This window comes from Gymnoscopelus microlampas (genome assembly GCF_963454915.1).
Source record: "Gymnoscopelus microlampas genome assembly, chromosome: 10".
Lineage (NCBI taxonomy): Eukaryota > Metazoa > Chordata > Actinopteri > Myctophiformes > Myctophidae > Gymnoscopelus > Gymnoscopelus microlampas.
In genome coordinates, this window is record NC_139947.1 from 49,888,317 (window position 1) to 49,910,509 (window position 22,193).

General features: G+C 40.9%; 1 protein-coding gene across 1 annotated transcript in view; it reads right to left on the reverse strand.

Annotated features, from left to right (window-relative positions):
• The window catches only part of LOC311053583 (poly(rC)-binding protein 4-like), a gene marked incomplete at its 3' end in the record, with an annotated part of 51,364 nt that overhangs the window by 28,471 nt on the left and 700 nt on the right, over positions 1 to 22,193 (reverse strand). Inside the window, exons 2-7 of the mRNA XM_084069191.1 lie at positions 21,674 to 21,697; positions 18,232 to 18,264; positions 16,762 to 16,878; positions 6,329 to 6,460; positions 5,535 to 5,663; positions 1,840 to 1,914 (exon numbers count right to left, since the gene is read on the reverse strand). Coding sequence (XP_083925317.1) covers positions 1,840 to 1,914; positions 5,535 to 5,663; positions 6,329 to 6,460; positions 16,762 to 16,878; positions 18,232 to 18,264; positions 21,674 to 21,697 — 510 coding nt within the window. The remainder of the gene's footprint in view (positions 1 to 1,839; positions 1,915 to 5,534; positions 5,664 to 6,328; positions 6,461 to 16,761; positions 16,879 to 18,231; positions 18,265 to 21,673; positions 21,698 to 22,193) is intronic.

A 22,193-nucleotide genomic window follows, 5' to 3' on the forward strand; every position in this document is an offset into this window, starting at 1 on the left:
GAAACCCGTCTATAAGCTCACAACGCATTGCATCGCGACGCGTTGTGAGCTTGTAGAACGGCCATGTTATCACAGCGTAACGCAACGGAGCGTACATTAAGCATTCCACACTGAACCCAATCTGTCATCATGATCGACTCCACCCACCTAATGACAACGCTATTCCTACTTAATGATATGCAGCTGTGCAGTGAAGAAGTGGGGGCGGGACGAGTTCCATGCAGATGAGAAATGAATGCAGGAGTGTGTTGTGAGCGATCAGTGTCAATACAACAATCTGATATTCATGTCTCTATGTGAAGAAATAATAGAATGTGAAGGCTGCTTGTGCTTTATTTATTTGTTAGTTTTTTTTGTTGATTCATTGATTTAATGATTTATTTATATATGTATTACTCAAGGTTCAAGGTGGGTCTTTATTGTTAGATCTTGTGTGCAGGTACATAACAGTAACTTATCCATTTGAACTCTATGAGAGCCATAATTACTAACCCTGAGGAATACCCTCCCAAAATCATTGCTTTTCACCCAGTGGTAACCAAATGGACCCCATGATAAGGGTTCAAATGAACCCTCAGGACTTGGAACAGTATACTGAATAAATTACATTAGATTCCCATTTCTTCCTTCTCGTCCGTTGACTAAAGCTAAACGATGGTTTGAGATGTCCATAAAAGCCGCATGTCTAACTCTCTAACCGCACTCATAACAGGCTTTAGGGCTGTGAGTCATCATCTAGGCCCCCCCACCCCCTCCAACTTCCCTTTCACCCCCCCCACCCCCCCCCCCCCCCCCCTTTGACAAATTACGCAAACATCCCTTATCTCCACTCAGCCCTTCATTAAAGCTCTCTCCATCTTGCATCCTTTGCGACCAGAGCTTGATAATGTGATAGCTTATTATGATGAGTAATAATCACAACACAATGCTGGGATCATAAATCATAAAACGGCTGGCTTTCTGAGGCTAACACAAAACTCCGCGGCAGAACTATTAGCTTGACGTTCATAACGCGCGTGCATGGACTTTGACTTAGAACCATGCATTGGCCCGCTCGAGGAGGTCAAAGGTCACCACTCTCACCCACTAATCTTGAGTCTCACTTCATGGTACGTGGTAGATGGTAAATAAACAAGAAATGATGACGCAGTCATATTAATACCAGGTTGCTCTCTCCAGCGTCCTTGCACGGAACCAAAATGGAACAACCTGGTAAAAATGGTGCATTTATATAGTGCTTTTATCCAAAGCGCTTTACATAGACTGTGCATTACATTCACCCATTCACACACATATTCACACACCGATGGCGGAGGAAACCATGCAAGGCACCAACCTGCTCATCGGGGGCAATTAGGGGTTCAGCGTCTTGCTCAAGGACACTTTAACACTAACTCTAGGGGATCGCACCAAATGGAACCAAATGGACCCTTATGGGTCCAATTTGGTATAAGCCTAATTTATTTTCCTTTTTTAACCATAAAACAGAAAGTACTTGTGAGGACTAGGAAACATTGTCCTCACAATGTCTATTTCAAATACGACGATACTTGGCGGGGACATTTGACACACACACACACACACACACACACACACACACACACACACACACACACACACACAGACACACACACACACACACACACACACACACACACACACACACACACACACACACACACACACACACACACACACACACACACACACACACACACACACACAGTACGGGTCCATTTAGTTCCATTCGTACACTCTCAGAGCTCCAGACCCGTAAGGGGGGGTGGTCCGTGACCCCCTGGTGGTCCACGGACCAGATGTTGAGAACCAGTGTCTTACCTGATTGCCCGAGATGAGGAGGGTGGCGGGGGAGGGGCTGGGCCGGTACGGTATGGTGGCGCCTTTCGGAGGAGACTGAAAAAATAGGACAGAAAGGAGGAGGGGGTCTGGGTTAGCGAGATACACCTGTATCCAATGCACACAGTGGTGTACAGTAACTAAGTACATTTACTGTACTTGAGTACATTTATTTGAGTATCTGTACTTTATTTGAGTATTTGTATATTTGGTTATTGACTTTCACTGCACTACATTTCAAAGACAAATATTGCACTTTTGACTCAACTTTTATAGGAAGGGAAAATATTATTATGAAACAATCACTTAATAGCATGATGAAATGAATGAAAATAGCAGATCTACAAGCGTGCAGATCTGCTATTTTCACTGTTATTGATATCTTTTGAAAATGTATGGAAAATCTTTGAATTGTAAAATGTTGAACTTTTGAATCGTTTTTAAGCATGTATTTATTTGACTATCTATACTTTTGACTTGAAGTACTGGGGTTGTACGATCCTTGTATCGGGTGAGATGAGTTGTCCAGTTGCATTAACCACTTCACTTATGAACCCTATGCTGTGTACGTCGACAGCGGAAATAGCCTGAGAATAGCAGATCTACAAGCGCACAACATTGTGAGCTTGTATCCGCCAAAAGCATAATTTTCCGAATGTTTGTCCATTTTCGCCTATTATTAAATATGACAGGGATTATTGGGTTAGTATTTGGTTAGTCACTTGGTTAGTCACATTTTTAGTCACAAAATGTTTTTTTTAATTACATTTTCACATTATAATTACATATAATAGGGAAGTGGCTAACCATATGAACCCTATTCTGGGCATTTCATAATAGCCGAAAATATACCCCCCCAAAAAATCTAAACTGTAAAATAAAATACTGAAAACATGTAGCCAATCAACAATCTCACAACTCGTCGCAATAGATCGGCTAATTTCGCCACTCAACATCACCATCGTACCACGAGGTATAAAACGGGACTTAAGTTGTTAAAATGAAACGACAAGTGAAACCTCTGACATTAATGCTTTGATGTTGGCTTCCTTTGTTGTTCCTTCAGTAATAAGCCATTTATTGAATAATTGGGGCAGCCTAGCGAAAGCTTTTAGCAGGATGACAGATATGACATTGAATCAGTTTCTCATCCGTGTTGAATAAATGGATCTGCATTAATTCACTGACAAGGAAAATCTTTGGGGATAGAATTCTCTGCAGAAGGATATTATAAAAGTGTGTGTGTGTGTGTGTGTGGGGGGGGGGGTGCGCACCGATGACCTGACACGGCTTATCTGTGTTATTTATTTATTTAACCCTTTAAGACCGGGAACACATCTGTGTAGCTACTTTACTTGTAGATCTGCTATTTTTTGAAAAATCGTGAAAATAACTGCACATCTTTGAATATAGTTATTTTTTAAAGCAAACATTCGTAACTCAAATCTTTGCTTCTGGGGAATTCTACAAATGTCTTTTGACTTATGTTGCTATCAGTGGTTCTCAATTTTTTTCATGTCAAGGACCCCCCAAGATGATATGTATTTGAGTTAAAAATGTAAAAAAATATAAATATATTCTCAAAGATTTGCACAATTAAAAAAAAAAAAAAATCAGATCTACAAGCACTACTAAAGTGGTTGCACAGATGCGTCCCCGATTTTAATGGGTTAATCTGGGTCTGCCAACGTGGAGCATCACTTTCCTGTTGGGAAGAAGACGTGGGATAAATTCTTCTTCTGTATAACTTTGCATAATTTAACATCCCAGAGCCAGATGTGAAAAAAAAGGAAAAAGGGCCAGGGCTCGCTGGCTCGCTGCTGGTGGAGAATCCTAATGACACTGAGGCAGAGCCTTTGAAGACACAAGGCTCGTGGAAAACTGGATCAAACTAGCAATTAGTCAGTCAGGTCCATCTGCCAATGCCTGAACAAAAAAGGGCTTGTGCGTGAGGGCGGCCGTCAATGAACGCACAGCGAGAGACTGGGCTGGGGGGGGGGGGCTGTGCTTTCTGAAGAGAGCTGTTGTCTAAAGGTGGGCACCCTTCACTGCCTTTGTTTTCTATTAACAGCTTTATGTTCTTTGCAATGGATAATAACCCATTAAGACCTGGAACTGTCATTTTTAGATTTGAGCTAAAAAACATTATTTTACACTTTGGGCTACGAGCTTGTAGATCTGCTATTTTTGAAAATTCGTGAAAATGTGTGCAAATCTTTGAATATATATATTTTTAAAGCGAACATTTTTAACTCAAATCTTTGCTTCTGGGGGTCCCTGGAACAAAATATTTTCAGATGGGGGTCCGCGGCCAAATACATATCATTTTGGGGGTCCTTGACATGAAAAAGATTGAACACCACTGATATAGAAACATACGTTTTTCAGAATACTGTTGGGATTTAGGAGACATGTCGGCTTCCACTCTTAATGGGTTAAGATAAAAGTAGCAATATCATTCATGATATAGAAATGCTCTGTATCAAGTAAAAGCCCTGTATAAAGATTTATATCATATATAATAACATTTATTCATTTTGCACGTTTAGATTAGTTTCAAATATAAAGTGCGTTACAAATAAAATGATTTATTACTATTAAGATTTTACATGAGAAAAGTAAAAGATTAATGGCATTAACATGCACTTACAGTACAGTGCCAAAGTAAAAGTACTCACATTTTTCAAAATGTCCCCCCCCCTGATCTACAGCTAGCTGATCTACAAGCTCACAATTCTTCACGACACGTCGGTCAGCTATTTTCCAATTTAATTGGGTTAATGCATGTTTTCGTAATAATGATCTAAACACGGAAAGTAATTTGTAACTAAATTAACTAATTAACTAATCGTAACAATTTTTTTCCAACAATTGTAGTGGAGTAAGAAGTGCAATATTTGCCTCTGAGATGTAGCGGAGTAGAAGTATAAAGTATTGAAAAATGGAAACACTCAAATAAAGTAAAAAGTACCTCAAAACAGTAACGGTACTTAAAAGCGTAAATGTACTCAACGTTGGAGCGTTTCCCGGTGGCTGGCTGGCTGCCCTGGGGAAGGTGTATGGACCAATAAAATGGCGTCCATTAGTTGAAAGAGACGAGGATGAGTACTCTAAAGGACAGGTTAACTGTACAGCTTTTATGTGAGAGTTCACCGTACAGCTAGCTCCCTAAAGGCCTTTCTTCTTACGGGAAAACATTCTGGCTCTGATTAATACTGAAAAACACTTTCATCTGTGTCCAACAAACACCACAGCTCAACGCCGTCAGAGTAGAGAGTACCACACAGGAAAAAACATCCTCTGTGTCCATTTCAACTCTCTGAGTTATCCCATTAACACATTGTGTGCCAATCGCGTAGTTCTACGCGAACCTAAATAATTGCGCAAAGCGCCAGTCGCGTAGTTGTACGCGAAGTGGTCTTTTTTTTTTTTTTTTCCTCGCAGTGACACATTTCATTGTAGGCCTCCCTCGCAGTGACACATTTCATTGTAGCACACCCGGATATGGAAATATCCGTATCCGGAGATTTTCGTTCCCACCCGCCGTCGCTCTAAATCTTCCCCTAATCCGCCATTATCTCTGAGTTTTTCTTTCTCCTCGCTGAACGCTGTTTAACCCATTGGAGAGGAGAGGAGAGGAGAGGAGAGGAGAGGTGGATGGTGCCTGTCTGCCATACCTCCAGGATTACGGTGCATATGAGCTTGACACACTGAATAACCGAGTCCTGGCTCCCAGATATCGTCACTCCTCGCTCCGTGGAGTTGGGCAGCAAATCCCCCGCCACCTGTATCTGGGCTCCAGTGCTCTGGAGACCATGATAGAGGGTTTAGAAAAGAGAAAGACATTTAAGAAGAAAAAGAGGACAGATTAGATCGATTCTGGAGATAAGAAGGAGTCGCGATAACACAGATCCATCTCTAAGGGCTTTGGTTGTCCTTACAATAGAGCGTTCTGCTGTACCCCTTATTGTTAAGTCATTCAATCCGGGCTTTTTGCTTATAACCATTATTTTATACTTTTGGCTATTCAAAAATAGCAGATCTACAAGCTCATAGCGCGGCACCGAGTGGCATTGAAATGATACCGGCATCGAAATGATATGTATTTGTCCGCGGACCCCCCCCCCCATCTCAAAATATTTTGTTCCAGCCAGGGACCACCCCAGAAGCAAATATTTGAGTAGAAAATGTGCATATATTGAATTTCAAAGATTTGCACACATTTTCCCGATTCAAATTTTTCAAAAATAGCAGATCTACAAGCTCATAGCGCGGCACGAGTGCCGCGCTATGAGCTTGTAGATCTGCTATTTTTGAAAAATTTGAATGCTGGCATTGCTGCCTATATAGGGTGCCTGGACCGTCACGCTACGGCCCAGGCCAATAAATGTATTTTTTAATGAACATTTTAAGAGTAACTAACTATAGCACATTAAGGTGGATGGATGTGTGCATGCTCTGGCCCGCTCACCTCTCTGATCTCCTTGATCTTGGTCCCTCCCTTCCCGATGAGGGACCCACACTGACTGGCCGGGATGACCAGCCTGAGGGTGACCGGCGGCTTGGAGCTGATGGTGCCGTTGGCCACCAGAGTGGTCAGGTCCTAGAGAGAGAGAGAGAGAGAGAGAGAGAGAGAGAGAGGGGGGGGGGGAGAGAATTGTTTGTTTTTAATGTTGATTTTATTATTATTTTTCAGTGGTGGAAAAGGGAGAGAGGGAGAGAGACTTATTGTTTTTATTGTTATTATTATCAGGAGAGACAATACATTTATGCATAGTAGTGCATCATATTCACAGTATTTCACATTGTCTCCCTATAGTGAGACAGCAGCAACAAAAGAAGAACTAGAAAATGTGCTCCTCGGAGCACAAGTCTCCGCCAGCAAATATTGGAATTTATTCCAAGATTGGAACTTTTTCTGCTAATATCTCTTGACTAAATGTTAGCTTGGCTGATGGCACTGATGTCACTTCGAAACATGCAATGCAATGTTCCGAAGTGACTCACCTATTTATAGGTATGTATTTCGTCATGCGTCTCGCTAGCCAATCAAAGCACACCCTTTCAACATATTGTCACGTGTCACGTGAAGCTTGACCAATGTTAGCTTGGTGGAACCAAAGGAAATCAAACGAAAACATACTCTCCACCATGCCTTCGGCCTGGCGGAGACAATAAAAAAAGTAAAAGAGAGAGAGAGAGAGAAAGAAAGAGAGAAACCTTGTATCTCTGTATGTTTACTTTTTATGTGTTTTCGTTAATTAACTACATCTTCGTACGACAGTGTGGGGCAAAAATAGCCAATCTACAAGCTCACAACGTGTCACATCACATCGCGGCTTGAGTCTGCAGATCTGCTATTTTTGAAAAAAAAAAATTGAAAGTGCTTAAGGAGTGTCTGTGGGTTTTTATAAATATTGAACCGATGAAAAGTATCAAAAAGAGCTTGTGACTAAATAATAACTACATTGGATCTATCGGTTATTTACTGAAAAGTTAGTTTTTGGACACATAAGCCAGGTTTCCAGTGCACAGAGACTGTGAGGAATAATGCAGGGTGAGAGAGAAAGCCTTTTGACGAGCGGCGTGTAGAAAGTGTGACACGACAACGTCACTGGAGAAACAGCCGTACATAAATACTTCACACTGGACTGACACTGGTCATAAAAACTGCACTGCCGCTTTATGCTTGACATTTTACAATCATAAATATTTCATTGTTGTGGGTTTTCTGTCACTACGGACGGTACAGAGTGTACTCTGGGCTCTGGACCATATTCCACCTGGGACATGGAGTACGTGTATGGTCTTAACCCTTTAAGGCCGGGAACGCATCTGTGTCATTTTTAGATTAGAGCTAAAAAGCATTATTTTTACACTTTGGCTATTCAAAAATAGCAGATCTACAAGCTCGTAGTGCGGCACCGAGTGCCGTACTACGAGCTTGTAGATCTGCTATTTTTGAAAAATCTTGAACATTTGTGCAAATCTTTGAATATATATTTTTTTAAAGCGAACAATTTTTAACTCAAATCTTTGCTTCTGGGGGTCCCTGGAACAAAATATTTTGAGATGGAGGTCGGCGGCCAAATACATATAATTTTGGGGGTCCTTGACATGAAAAAGATTAAGCACCACTGATATAGAAACATATGTTTTTCAGAATACTGTTGGGATTCTTAATGGGTTAAGTAAAAAATTCACTACATTAAAGTAGTAGTAGTAGTAGTTCACCCCCAAAACTATCCATTCTATCCATTACACACCCCATGAAGCCTTGAATTCATGGAGATTTTTTAGTTTTTGTTGCATTCCTAAGCCAATAATTTTTATGACCGGGTCATCGGTCAATATGAAACTCAGGAGACGGGAGACTCCGCCGGTCGTCAAATTATTGGCTTTGATTTGATGCACACAGTGTATTTTTTAACATTGCAGGAAGCAAACGCTCTCCTCATGCTCTGCTGTACAGTAGGTGGAGACAGCTGTTTAATTAATGAGCAGCTAGTTTCCATGATGAAGCTTTGAAATGTAAATGTTCTCTGTCTCTAGCCCATCAGTGTGAGTTGTCCTAAATACAAGCATGTTACTGAATGACAATCACCCTGCCTTGTTTTGTACAAAGCAGTCGTTCTCCAAACGTTTTCGTGTTAAGGACCCCCAAATCGATACGTATTAACACATTGATTGCCAAGATATTAAACATAGTTTTCTATCCCCTTGCCACCGTGTAATTACCTCAATACGATGATATTTGAAACGCTGTGGAACCGACATTGTGTCCCAAAAACACAAACAAAATAGTCCGCGTAGGTTAGTATCCATAGGAACGACAACGTTCCAACCGCGATCCGCCATTTTGGGGCCATTTTGGGCCTACTAGGCCCCCTTCCTGTGTTCACTCTTCACTAAAGCTTGTATAGCTCTCGTAGATCTGCTATTTTTAAAACTGTGAGGATGTCTAGACTGTATTTTCACTTTTCCCATTGTAAGCTATTATTATAAGCTTCTCTGGCAAACAGGTCAATAGGACATCTGACCAGTGGTGGAAAGTACATATATTTAAGTACTGTACTCAAGTGCAATTTTGAGGTATTTGTACTTTACTTGAGTATTTCCAATTTCCAATAGTTTTACTTCTACTCCACAACATCTCAGAGGCAAATATTATACTTTTACTCCACTACAATTACAGGAGATTACAAGCTCACAACACTTCGCATCGCGACGTGTTGTGAGCTTGTAAATCGTCTCATTTCAAATAGCCGAGGCATAAAATAGGGCTAAAGTGTTTAATGTATGTTTTATAATGTAATAATGTATATCTGCAAAGCAACTAGTAGCTGAAGTTGTCAAATAATTGTAGTGGAGTAAAAGTACAATATTTGCCTCTGAGACGTAGTGGAGTAGAAGTAAAAGTATAGACATTTGGAAATAGTCCAGGAAAGTAAAAGTACCTAAAATTGTACTTAAGTTACTTTCCCACCACTGGTTACTTTCCACCTCTGTTTAAACTCCCATCCTGATGTGTGTGCTCTTGTGCCGACAGTCGCTCGCTGTGTGCTTTGTGCCGTGTGTCTATATTTATCCTGTCAGACGCGTGTGTCGTCTGCTCTCATTACATGAGCAGCACGTAGCGTGTCAGCGGGCGGGATCACACGCCGTCTCCCTCCGCATCATCTCCCAAGATCTGATCTAAAAATATGCGACCGTATCTTAACCCTTAGAGACCGGGAACGACGACGCATCTGTGTGTCATTTTTTTTATTCCTTTGGGCTATTCAAAAATAGCAGACATACAAGCTCATATAGCGCACGCTATGAGCTTGTAGATCTGCTATTTTTTTTAAATTGTGAAAATTTGTGTAGGCTATATATATATATATATATATATATATATATATATATATATATATTTGTGTTCTAAAAAAATGTTTTTATATATATTTTTTTTACTTATGTTGCTATATATCAGTAGTTCTTAAACTTTTTCATATCAAGGACCTCCCAAAAGGATATGTAATTGGCCGCAGACCCCCACCTGAAAATATTTTGTTCCAGGGACCCCCAAAAGCAAAGATTTGCGTTAAAAATGTATATAAATATATATTCGCACACATTTTGCCATCGATTTGCACACATTTTAACGTCCCCCCCAACAAAAAAAAATAATTAGCAGATCTACAAGCTCATAGAGCGGCAATTTTTGAATAGCCCAAATAAATCTTAAAATGACACAGACGGTTCAGACCGGTTCAGACCCGTTCCCGTGTTCAGACGCATTCCCGGTTCAGACGCGTTTCCGGTTCAGACCCGTTCCCGGTCCAAACGGGTTAACAAACTGTGAACGTCCCGATACCTTTCACCCCTCACTGTCTGTACAGTACGTGGGAGAGGGGAAAAAAAGGAAATGTCTCGGGGGCAAATTGGCGGAAATAAGACTGGAGACGACAACAACGTTGTTGCGGTGAAGGCGCCACGCAGACAGACAGACAGACAGACAGTAGGTCAGCCCCACAGGTTGCCATGGCAACGCAGAGTTTGAGCTGAACGGTAGGGATGGAGAACGGTGAGTTTGACTTAAGATTAGTGTTGTCATAGTCTGGGAGACTTCGGCTCAGAGCCTGGACAGCAGAGGCGCGGCCACTGCGTTCTGATTCAAATCAACAGCCAATGAAGAAAAGGGAAAAGGGAAGTCAGAGCCGCATTAACCGCGGAACTTAGTGGAACTGGCGTTCCACGGCCCGCAGCCTGCAGGGCCCTGTGAGAATTGTGTATGTAATTTTTGTGTATTTAAAGAAAACATGTTGATTTATATTGGTTAAATAGAACCGAAATAGACCGAATTAGACCCGAATTAGACCCGAAAAATTTCAGGTTGTGCAGTGTGCGTGCATGCGCGTGAAATTACGCGACTGGGTGGGCCTTTGATTTTGTGGTGTTCCACGGCCCTGAGGGGTCTTAATGCGGCCCTGTGGGAAGTAACCAAGTACATTTACTTGAGTATTGAAGTATACGTTTTGAGTATCTGTAGCTCCTTAACTTGTGAATATGTTTTTTGTTTCTGTTTTTTACTCATTACTTTCACTCCACTACTATTTACTATACTATTTACTATTTTTAAAGACAAATATTGTTCTTTTGTTTTGACTCCACCATATATTTCTAGGAAGGACAAAAATGCATTATATATTAACCACTTAAGCCATATTTAAGAATAGCGAAAATACTGATTGAAATATTTCCATCATAAAAATAATTATAACAATATTTGTAATTTTCTTATAAAAAATGTGCTTTGTAATTAATAATGAAATAATGTTCATTAAAAAAAAGCATGCACTCTTTAGAATACTTAAAAGCTCTCCAGTACTGTATATATCAAGCTCAAATCTGACCTGAGTTGAGTATGTGTATATCAGGTTATAGTGGAGTGGAGTACCTTGTCCAACCTCTCTCTGCTAACCCATTCAGTCCAGGAACAACGACCCCTAAAATGATATGTAATTGGCCGTGGACCCCCATCTCAAAATATGTAGTCCCAGGGACCCCCCCCCCCCCCCCCCCAGAAGCAAAGATTTGAGTTACAAAAGACGTTTGCTTTAAAACATATATATATTCAAAGATTTGCACAAAATGTTCACGATTTTTCAAAAGAAAAAATAGTAGATCTACAAGCTTGTAGTGCGGCACTCGGTGCCGCACTACAAGCTTGTAGATCTGCTATTTTTTAACATAGCCCAAAGCATAAAATAACGGCTATAGCTAAACTCTAACGACACAGATGCGTTTCCCGTAGTTAACGGGCTAATTATCGTGCAGATGGATGGAGCGGGAGTGAATATCAGCGAACATGAGGGGGAGAACCTGTTTAACCGTGTCTGCTAGCTGTATCTCATTAGCCGACGTAGCGCTTATTCACCAAGCTAATGAATAGACAACGTTGCCGTCGGCTCGGAAACCTTGTATGTACCAAAAAAACAGTTCCTTTTTTTTATTATTTTGAAATGTCTCCACACTGTAATATATTGGTGACTCTGAATAACCACACTTAGGTGAGCTTTCAAACATATAGACCCCTTAACAGACGATGTCGCACTGGTTGCAAGCGTCATACTGGTTGCAAATGAAACCCATTCTGTCAGGTCTCGCTAGGAAGTGCAGCACTAGCCAACACACAAGAAGGGGTTGGGGTGCCCTGAAACCAGCGCACCCCGAAACAACAGGTTGAGAATTGATTGAAACAATCACCTGTGCATCCAGTCTCAATGTTGGTAAACAAATAATTGGTCTATAGGTCTTCACTGGTAGACTTCACAGGTTGAACTGACACCAGTGTTGCCAGATAGGAAATGTTGAATTATCGTACCGGAGGGTTAAACTTATCGTATTTGAAAGAGAACTATCGTACACAGACAAAAAAGAGAAATCACACGTGTAAATATGTAATTTCACAAAACAAAACGCGTATTTAGTCTAAGAAACAACCTTGTTTGAGACTCCTATGTGACAAAAACACATCTATAATGCTGCGTGGAAGCAGGCAACTTCCTGTACCTTACACAAATAAAAGCCTGAAACTGGATTGGAAAGACGCGACCGGTGTTTTTAATGCCTCCAAGTACAGATCTAGGGTCAGATTTACTGATTTCCTGACTTATTTTGAAAAGCCAAATCGGATCGCGAATCAACAACAGCCAGGGAATTTAGTAAATTCACACACTTTTTTGTGATATGGTGAAATTATCGTACATTTGGGCTTTTTTGGAATTATTGATCGTACATCGTACAGAGGCCGGGTAAAATAATCGTACATATACGATAATTGTCGTACATCTGGCAACACTGGGCAGCACACTTCAAAGGCCTTTAACAGGTGCAGGGGATATTAGTAATCAGCACAGGTGCAAATAATGTTCCTAATCAGTAGCTGTTCTTTCACCTAAAGACACTCTATTACAGTGAAGATAGCCAATAGGCTCTATGCACAGCAGCCATATTATCACTTCCTTCACAGGTGTTACCAATGATACTAATGAAGGCTCTGTTCCATTTAGTGTAGCACAGTGGTTTCCACGACCCCCATAACTCTGAGAGTGTACAAATGGAACCAAATGGACCCTTACAGGTCCATTTGGTTCCATTTGTACACTCTCAGAGTTACACATCTGTAAGGGGCCATTTGGAAGCCCATGAGGGTCCCTGGACCCCAACTGTAGACCCACTGGCGTAACAGAGTGTTTCCAGTGGCCCAACATGCACAGTATCAGCACCCTGACTCTGTTTGACCAGAATGGAACAGAGCCTTCATTAGTATCATTGGTAACACCTGTGAATGTCTTCATAATATGGCTGCTGTGAATAGAGCCTATCTATAAGCTTACAAACACGCCGCTTTCCCTGCTTCGTCTCTGTCCTAGCTATGGGGGCCCTTGGGACTGTAAAAGAAAAACGTTGAAGATTAATTTTGCAGGGAAAAAAAACTTTGAAATAAGGAGATAGGAGGTTTCTGCCTGACAGAGACGTTATTCATGGAGCTCCCCCTGGTTAATGAATAGACACGTTAACCCGTTAAAACCGGGAACGCACCTGTGTAACCACTTCAACTATTATTTTTATACTTTGGTTATTCAAAAAATAGCAGATCTACAAGCTCATAGCGCGGCAACAATCTTTGAGTATACATTTATATATGTTTTTAAAGCGAACATTTTAAACGATCTGTGCTTCTGGGGGGTCCCTGGAACAGCATATTTTGAGATGGGGGTCCGCGGCCAAATACATATCATTTTGGGGGGTCCTTGACATGATAAAAGTTTGAGCACCACTGATATAGAAATATAAGTTTTTTTTTTAAACTGTTAGGATTTAGAAGACATGTGTAGAATCCCCCAGAAGCAATAATTTGAGTTTAAAATGTTCGCTTTAAAATATATATATATATTCAAAGATTTGCGCAAATTTTCATGATTGTTCAAAAATAAATAGAAGATCTACAAGCTCATAGTGCAGCACTCGGCGCCGCGCTATGAGCTTGTATATCTGCTATTTTTGAATAGCCCAAAGTATAATAGATAACGGTTAAACTTCCCGGTCTTAATGAGTTAACGCGGTGTCACCTGCTCTTTCATCAAGCCGACTGGAGCGTCAGCGCGTGTGACAGTCACTCCTCTCCAAATGACATTTTGTCCATAAAAGGTAGAGAGAGACGTTCATTCATCCGCCGGCACAGCTTGTGACGAAGGGCCTCGCCAAAATGCCACGTATTATAATTAACAACTTAACTATTAACACATAATACTGTAGGGGTTCTCAAAGGGTTTTCTCAAAGTGGTGCCGTGACACAAGAATACTGTGAATACCGTGAAGAACCATGTGGCACTCTGAGATTTCTTGTGAATGAAAAGTGCATTACAAATAAATGTATCTTCCTATAATTCCACAAACCTCTGAGACCAAACCTCTGAGACCAAACCTCTGAGACCAAACCTCTGAGACCAAACCTCTGAGACCAAACCTCTGAGACCAAACCTCTGAGACCAAACCTCTGACACCAAACATTGTTCTGCCCGGTTCTCCTCAGTGCCTGGAGCTATTGATCTCGAATTGCGCACAGCCATTGACCATTACCATGTGCATGTGACTGCGAAGCCCGTTTTTCGATATCACTAAATCTCAGCTGTTCATTCGCATTTTTATGTCAAAGAATGTCGCCATGCTCGCATCTACAGCCCCACTGCGTTACACTGTTGAGCGAACACTCGCCTCCGCGGCCGTGTATGCGCGGACACGCACGTGCGCATGCACGTTGGGGAGGCACGTGTCAAAATGTACATTATTTGTGTTTGCGCGACGGCCGCGTATGTGTGTTCGCGTGCGGCGCGACGGGACGCGCGACAGGACGTGCAATAAACCCAGGTTTGCAACTACTTTCGCCTGCGCACTTCACCGGGTATGGTCTAGTTATTAGTATTATTACTGCACTTCCTGGGGTCCTCTGCGATTCCACGTCAATTGGTCAGTCGGTCAGTCGTAATACTCGTAATACGTGAATGACAGATACACATGTATACACACTCACACATCGCAAACAGAGATTTGTGTCATTAATAAAAGGGCTTAAGAGTTTATAATGAAGTGTTTTTGCGAATCTGCGCCACTAACTACTAACTACGATGGAACTGCGTCAGTTCTCATCTGCAGTGTGATCATTATCTTACGTGCGCGTGTGTGTTTGTGTGTGTGTGTGTGTGTGTGTGTGTGTGTGTGTGTGTGTGTGTGTGGACCCTTCTAACAGGAGCACTCCACTGTACAGTACCAGTGTAAGTCATAAAAGCACATTAGCGCTAATGGTGAGGTAGAGTTCAGGAAATTGGAGGTTGTAATAATGTCAGGTGGAATGGCTTTTTTACCCATCATTTACCAGCTATTTCGGTCAAACCGAGGCAACCGAGGCCAGCTTCAAAAGTCTGTCATGCTCCATGTGTTGAGAGCAACAGTTAATCAAACTGATTGATTAAAGAAATATATCGATAATAGATCATTTTTATGAAATAATCAATTAATAATCTGTCACTATTTTTGTAGATCGGCTATTTTTGTAGATTTTTTTCTTTTACACATTTTGATTTAGCAAAACAATGATTATGAACACATTTAGTGCCAGAGGTTTTTTTAAAACAGGGTACATCTAATGCCAGCGTTCTTACCGTTTACGCCAGGGGTCTTCAACGTTTTCAGCCCAAGGACCCCTTGGCTGAGAGCGAGATAAAGCAGGGACCCCCCATTGTATATTGTATAAAATATTTTTCTTTTCATAGATTTCATCGGCAACTTCATAGACTTGTTTCACAGCAGTATCATGTTGGATTCATGTTGATGTGTATTTCCAGACATGTAACCATGCACTTAAACAATACTTAGAAAATCTGACCTTTCACTCTGTACTTAGTCTGCTCTTTTTTCCCCCTACACCAAACCACTTTGCAGAAAATAGCAGATCTACAAGCGCACAACGCCTCGCAGCGCGAGGCGTTGTGTGCTTGTAGATCTGCTATTTTTGGCTAAAGTTCTCCTCAGAATAGGGATTGGGGTTGAAGTGGTTAATGTAAAAATCACACAAAGATTTGGCGGACCCCCTGTAGTAACTCTGAGGACCCCCTAGGGGTCCCGGACCCCCTGTTGAAGACCTCTGGTTTACGCTGATGTGTTTAGAGCTGTAGACGGCTCCACGAGGACCCGGATGTTTTAAAAAAAAGGGTGTGTGCGCGATGGTTGCGCAGGGTCCCGACTAACGACTGGAACAATAATAACATTTCTGACACGGTCTGCGATATGACGCGATGTAGAAAGATGGCGGATTTGAAATGGCTGAAAAAATAGGCTTCATTTACGCTCTTTGGAAACCAATGGCGTCACTCTGTCCATTCTTTTGACTGTCTATGTCAAGGGTGGGCAACTTTGATGATGTAGAGGGCCACTATTATTTCCACTCTCACTCCAGAGGGCCTCATTGTATATTCTGTCGGGCAGACACCTCTAATCTCCGTATTTTAACTTTTTTAAATGCCATTCTATGTCACACAAAAGTAGCAAAAATAGACGATCTACAAGCTCAAAACGCGTCGCAGTGCGACGCGTTTTGAGCTTGAAGATCTGCTATTTTTGCTACTTTTTTTATTGGAATTTATTGGAATTTTATTGGAAATGTTATTGGAATTTTTGCTATTTTTTAATTGGAATCCTGAAAATTACATAAAAAAGACAATAGAATTTTAGTACTAGTCATTAAGCTACTAATATAGAAGTAATTAAAGCGGGTCATGTTTGCATGTTTGGAATTGTAACAGCTGAAATCAATAATATAGCCAGTTGCCCATGTATGGTCTATGTGTTCAGACTCACCTCCTCCAGTTTGTAGGTGATCATGGTGAAGGCTCTGAACACGCTCTCTGTGGAGCCGGTGATGGTGATGATTCTCTCTGGACACGAACCCTCTGAGATGTTGACCCGTGCACTGCTCTGTGGGGAGAGGTCAAAGGTCAAGGGAGGGAGGTCACTCACAAAGACTAAGATTGATTAATAGCGGTTACTCGGGTTACAGTGGTGGAAAGTGACTAAGTACCTTTACTCAAATACTGTACTTAAGTACAATTTTGATGTATTTTTTTCACTTTACTAGAGTATTTCCAGTTTTCAGTACTTTTACTTCTACTCCACTACATCTCAGAGGCAAATATTGTACCTTTACTCCACTACAATGATTTGAAAACTTTAGTTACTAGTTACTTTGCAGATATAAATTATTATATTATAAAACATACAGCATACACTTCAGCTCTATTTTATACCTAGGCTATTTGAAAATAGCAGATCTACAAGCTCACAACGCGTCGCATCGCGACGCGTTGAGAGCTTGCAGATCGGCTATTTTCAAACATTTTATACTTTTTACTTTAGGTACTTTAAGTATATTTTGATGCCAAAACTTGTTTGGCCTTTTTACTTAAGTAAAATATCCGAGTACTTCTTCCACCACTGATGGGGTGTGACATCATATCCCTGTATAAAAAGAATAGGATGACAAGCTGAATGAAAAGGGGAAACGGGCCAGGCTGAACATTATGGAGCACATCACCTCCTATATATGGCACACTGATCATTTAATAGAATTTCTCTTCTGGGGGAGGAGGAGAGGGGGGGGGGGCATTGTCCTTGGGTAATAAATCTCTCTCTCTCTGTCTCGTCTGTCCTTGTACCACTGTCCACATCCCCCCTGTCTGCCCCCCCCCCCCCCCCCACTCTGTCCACATCCCCCCTGAGCCGGATTCATTTGAGTGGAGATGGGACAGACAGACAGACAGACAGACAGACACAGGCAGGCAGGCAGGCAGGCAGGCAGGCAGGCAGGCAGGCAGACAGACAGACAGACAGACAGACAGACAGACAGACAGACAGACAGACAGACAGACAGACAGACAGACAGACAGACAGACAGACAGACAGACAGACAGACAGACAGACAGACAGACAGACAGACAGACAGACAGGGCTCTGGCCTCGGGGAGGTTTGCTCTAGAAGTCAGTCTGAGTCACACTCCCAACGTGGCTGAACACACGCACGCACGCACGCACGCACGCACGCACGCACGCACACACACACACACACAATAATTGTAGTGGAGTAAAAGTACAATATTTGCGATTTGAGATGCAGTGGAGTAGAAGTAAAAGTACTGAAAATTGGAAACACATCAGTAAAGTAAAAATACCTCAAAACTGTGCTTAAGTACAGTACTTGAGTACATGTACTTACATGTAGTTACTTTACATCACTGTGATGGATGCAACATGAAAACACAACATGTACTGTACCTCTTCTCGTATTCTCTTCACCGTCTCTCCTTTCTAGAAGCAAAAAGATCAGGGACAACTTTAAACACCAGGAGAAATACCACAGTACATCTGTCAGTGTTTCAAACCACATGAAACAAGGGTTTCAGTAAGATGTGGTACATTGTGTACCCCTATGCCAATGGTTCTCAAAGTGGGGACCTGGGAATCCCCAGGGGTCCTTGAGGTGGGTTCCCGGGGGGGTCCGCAGCAAAATGGATTAATACAACATCAAAATCTATGAATCGTCTATTTTCGATACATATATATATATATATATATATATATATATATATATATATATATATATATATATATATATATATATATATATATATATATATATATATATATAGGAGGCGAACATTTAATTGTTTACGTTGCGATGTTTAGGTTTTTTGCAATATGAAGTAGTTACATAAATTCACCAGATGTATGCAGATCTGCGTATAATATCTAACTTCAATAGCTTACATTTTAAAATGATGTATCACTCTTTAGTGATTCATTCATTGTCAAATGTCGCTTCCAATTATAGGGTGATTTTAGAAGCTGATATGAGGCAGTTTAATACTCTGTGTGACACAACGTGACATTGAACGCAGAATGTGCGCGCAACATGACCAGTTGCCAAGAAGTCATAAAAATCATAATGTTATCAGATGGCCTGTTCTCTTCCAGACCAGATTAGTCATGAAAAGACCTTTTCTATCAAGAAGTAATAGTGTTTTAGTAGAGACTGGATCACTTTGCCTATAAGCAAAAACATCGAAGACCCCTGCCTGCCCCTAACCCCTTACCTCCAATCCCTTCTAATCAGTTCAATTCATACACCCACGCATCTAGTGACTCAGTGTTGATTTCGTCGACTAAAACATGACGAAAAAATGTTCGTCGACTACCTTTTTTCACTGGCAAAAACTAAATAAAAACGAAATAAAATCTAAGCTATGATGACTAAAACTAAGACTAAATATATTGTCAATTTCGTCAACAAATAAAAACTAGACTAAAATGTTAGGGAGGGAGAGATCCAAACTAAAGCAACTAAAATACAAGTCCATTTTATGTTTGGTTGCGCTCGGGTGTTGCGCTCTGAAAATAGCAGATCTACAAGCTCACAACGCGTCGCGCTGCGACGCGTTGTGAGCTTGTAGATCGGCTATTTTCCGCATGCAGTGTAAAATCTGCCATTACGACGTCATCAAGGCACCGCCAAAATACATTATAGTCGACTAAATCAACTGTAGATTTAGTCGACTAAAACTAGACAAAAACTAAAACATTTCAGATGACTAAAATATGACTAAAACTACATGGAATTGCCTTCAAAAGACTAAAACTAAATCAAAATTGGCTGTCAAAATCAACATGTGTAGTGAGTGACCCCCCTCCCTTTCGCATAGCGGGTGTCACTTATAAAAATGTGCACCATCTTGTTGCATTGAGCTTGTTGTTGCCCTGCTGTGTCATTCATGCTATATTGCAGCGTGTAATGTGAGAACAAACAGGAGTTGTATTATCCATGAAGGTCCTTTGTATTGAGCCTGCGGTGTGGGCTGTGTGTGTGTTGCATTGATGAGGGCCCTGACAGACAAGAGGCCACGCAGCCCTCAGAGATAGGAAATGGAAAAAGGGGGCTGGCAGGGTTGAGTGCTGTGTTATTAATGTTAAGTAGTGCTGATCAAGTGCCTGCCTGTCTAGCTGTCCAGCTCTCTGCTCGCTCAGCCTACGCAGTAACTCTGAGAGCCTACGAAACAAACCAAAAAACGGATTTGGGTTGTATTTGGTTCCGTTTGTAAACTCTCCGAGATACAGGGGTTGTGAGTAATATTTATTTTGTTAAAATAAGTAGTGACTGTATTGTAGTGACTGTCTTGGGGCATAATTCACCATGGGCTCTTTAAGAGAGTGGGGGTTTGATTAGAGACAATAAGGAACAGGTGTGTGTGTGTGAGTGTGTTGCAAGTATGAGATGAGTGCATTGTGTGAAACGTTGCTCTGCGTGCTCAAAGAGAGAAGTTGCAATGCGTTCATTCTTGCAATTCCTACACTATTATGTTGAATAATTGTTGATGTATATTTGTCAGGGGGTCTCCCCGTCTCTCAAGGTCTTTAGTAAACAGAAAATACATTTTGGGGTTGTTTTGTTGTAGACCTGGTCGCTTCTCTGTTTCATGGGAGTTGTGCGAGTCATCACAGACAGATCAAAGGCCTGGCCTTTAACACAGACACTAAAAAACGGCCACCAGGGGGCCAACGGTAATTAATTACGCCTTCGTAGCTCCGCTTTCCACAGGAGGCTGTGTAGTCAGTCCATGCTCTAATGTTCCCTGGCCTGATGGATTACGACTTTAAAGAGGGCTGCTTTAAAGGAATTATGTTCTGGCTGGAGATGCGTATACTGTAGGACAAAACATTGTCTGTGTGTTTGGTGTGGAGTTTACAACATGGCCTGTACAATATATCTAAAACACTTGTTTCCCAAACAGTGAGTCGGGACCCATTTTTATGGGTTGCGAGTAAATATCCCCTTTTTTTCTTTCCTACTCATCCACTGCCAGACTTATTGCTGGCCGCGTTTGCCCACTGCCAGAGATTTTTCATTGAAAAAACAAAGTACTCAGGAGCTGAGATACAGAATTTTTAAGCTTTAAGTTAACAAGGAAGTGGATGGGAGTCTTTTCCTTCGAAAAATCATATCTCCTTGGTCTTTGGGTAAAAAAAATAAAAAAAAATAAAAAAAATTAATAATTACGTTTTTTACGTCTGTGGCAGGGTTGGTAAACGGGAATAATTACGTTTATTACGTCAGTGGCAGTGGATGAGTTAAATTAAATTCTAAATCCTAAAAAAAAAATCGGAAAAAAATATAAAAAAATATTTTTCACGTTTTTTCAAAAATAGCAGATCTACAAGCTCGAGCTTGTAGATCTGCTATTTTTTAATAGCCAAAGAAATCTAAAGTGACATAGATGCGTTCCAGGTCTTAATGGGTTAAAAAACAATACCGACATTTTTACAAGTATTTCATAAATAAAATGAAGAAATCAAATTATTTCCACAAATATATTTAAAAAAAAGTTAGAGAACTAGTGAAAATAGCTGATCTACAAGCTCAAAACACGTCGCATCGCGACACGTTGGACCCCACCTTGAGAACAACTTTGAGAACCAATGCTTTACCGCATACCCCCCCCCCCCCCGCCCCCACTATCTCTAGAGCAAAACTTAACAAAAATAAACCGTAATAAATGTAAAAACAAACAAAGGCTTATTATAAATTCACACAAAAAGCATCACTTGTGTAGGAAAACAATGGTCATAAGAGTGTTATTCTAACAGCACACTGACGTGAATATGAATAATACATGTTATTATATATAAATATACCATAAATAATAAATAAAGTAGCAACTCTCACCTTCCCTATGATGCTGCCAACCTCCTGAAATGGCAGGAGAGAAAAAAACAAACCCAGTTACACACAACACACTGAAATGAAATGTATTTCAATCGTATTCAGTTCAGCACATCAATTATCAACAAGCGCCGTACAATAAAAAGCTATTTATTCATTCAATTAATGCATATTTCTGAACAAACGCTGTATGTATTGTTGGCAGTGTGTCAGAAACCTTGTATCTCCGTATGTCAACGTTTTTTCTTCAAATGAATTGTAGATCTGCCATTTTTGAATAGCCAAAGAAATCGTAAAATGACACAGATGTGTTCCCCGTCTTAATGGGTTAATAATAATAATAGTAATACCTAAAAATAAGTACCCAAAGTGGACGTTACATAAAGAAAAGGAAGGAACCAACTTTATACAAAAAAAAATGAAAACAATAAAAAGAAAGTGCTGAGATTAAAATGGATAAAAGGTCAAGCATGCAGACGTCTTAACTATAGACCTCAGCTGGGAATAGCCAGGGACGTCACAG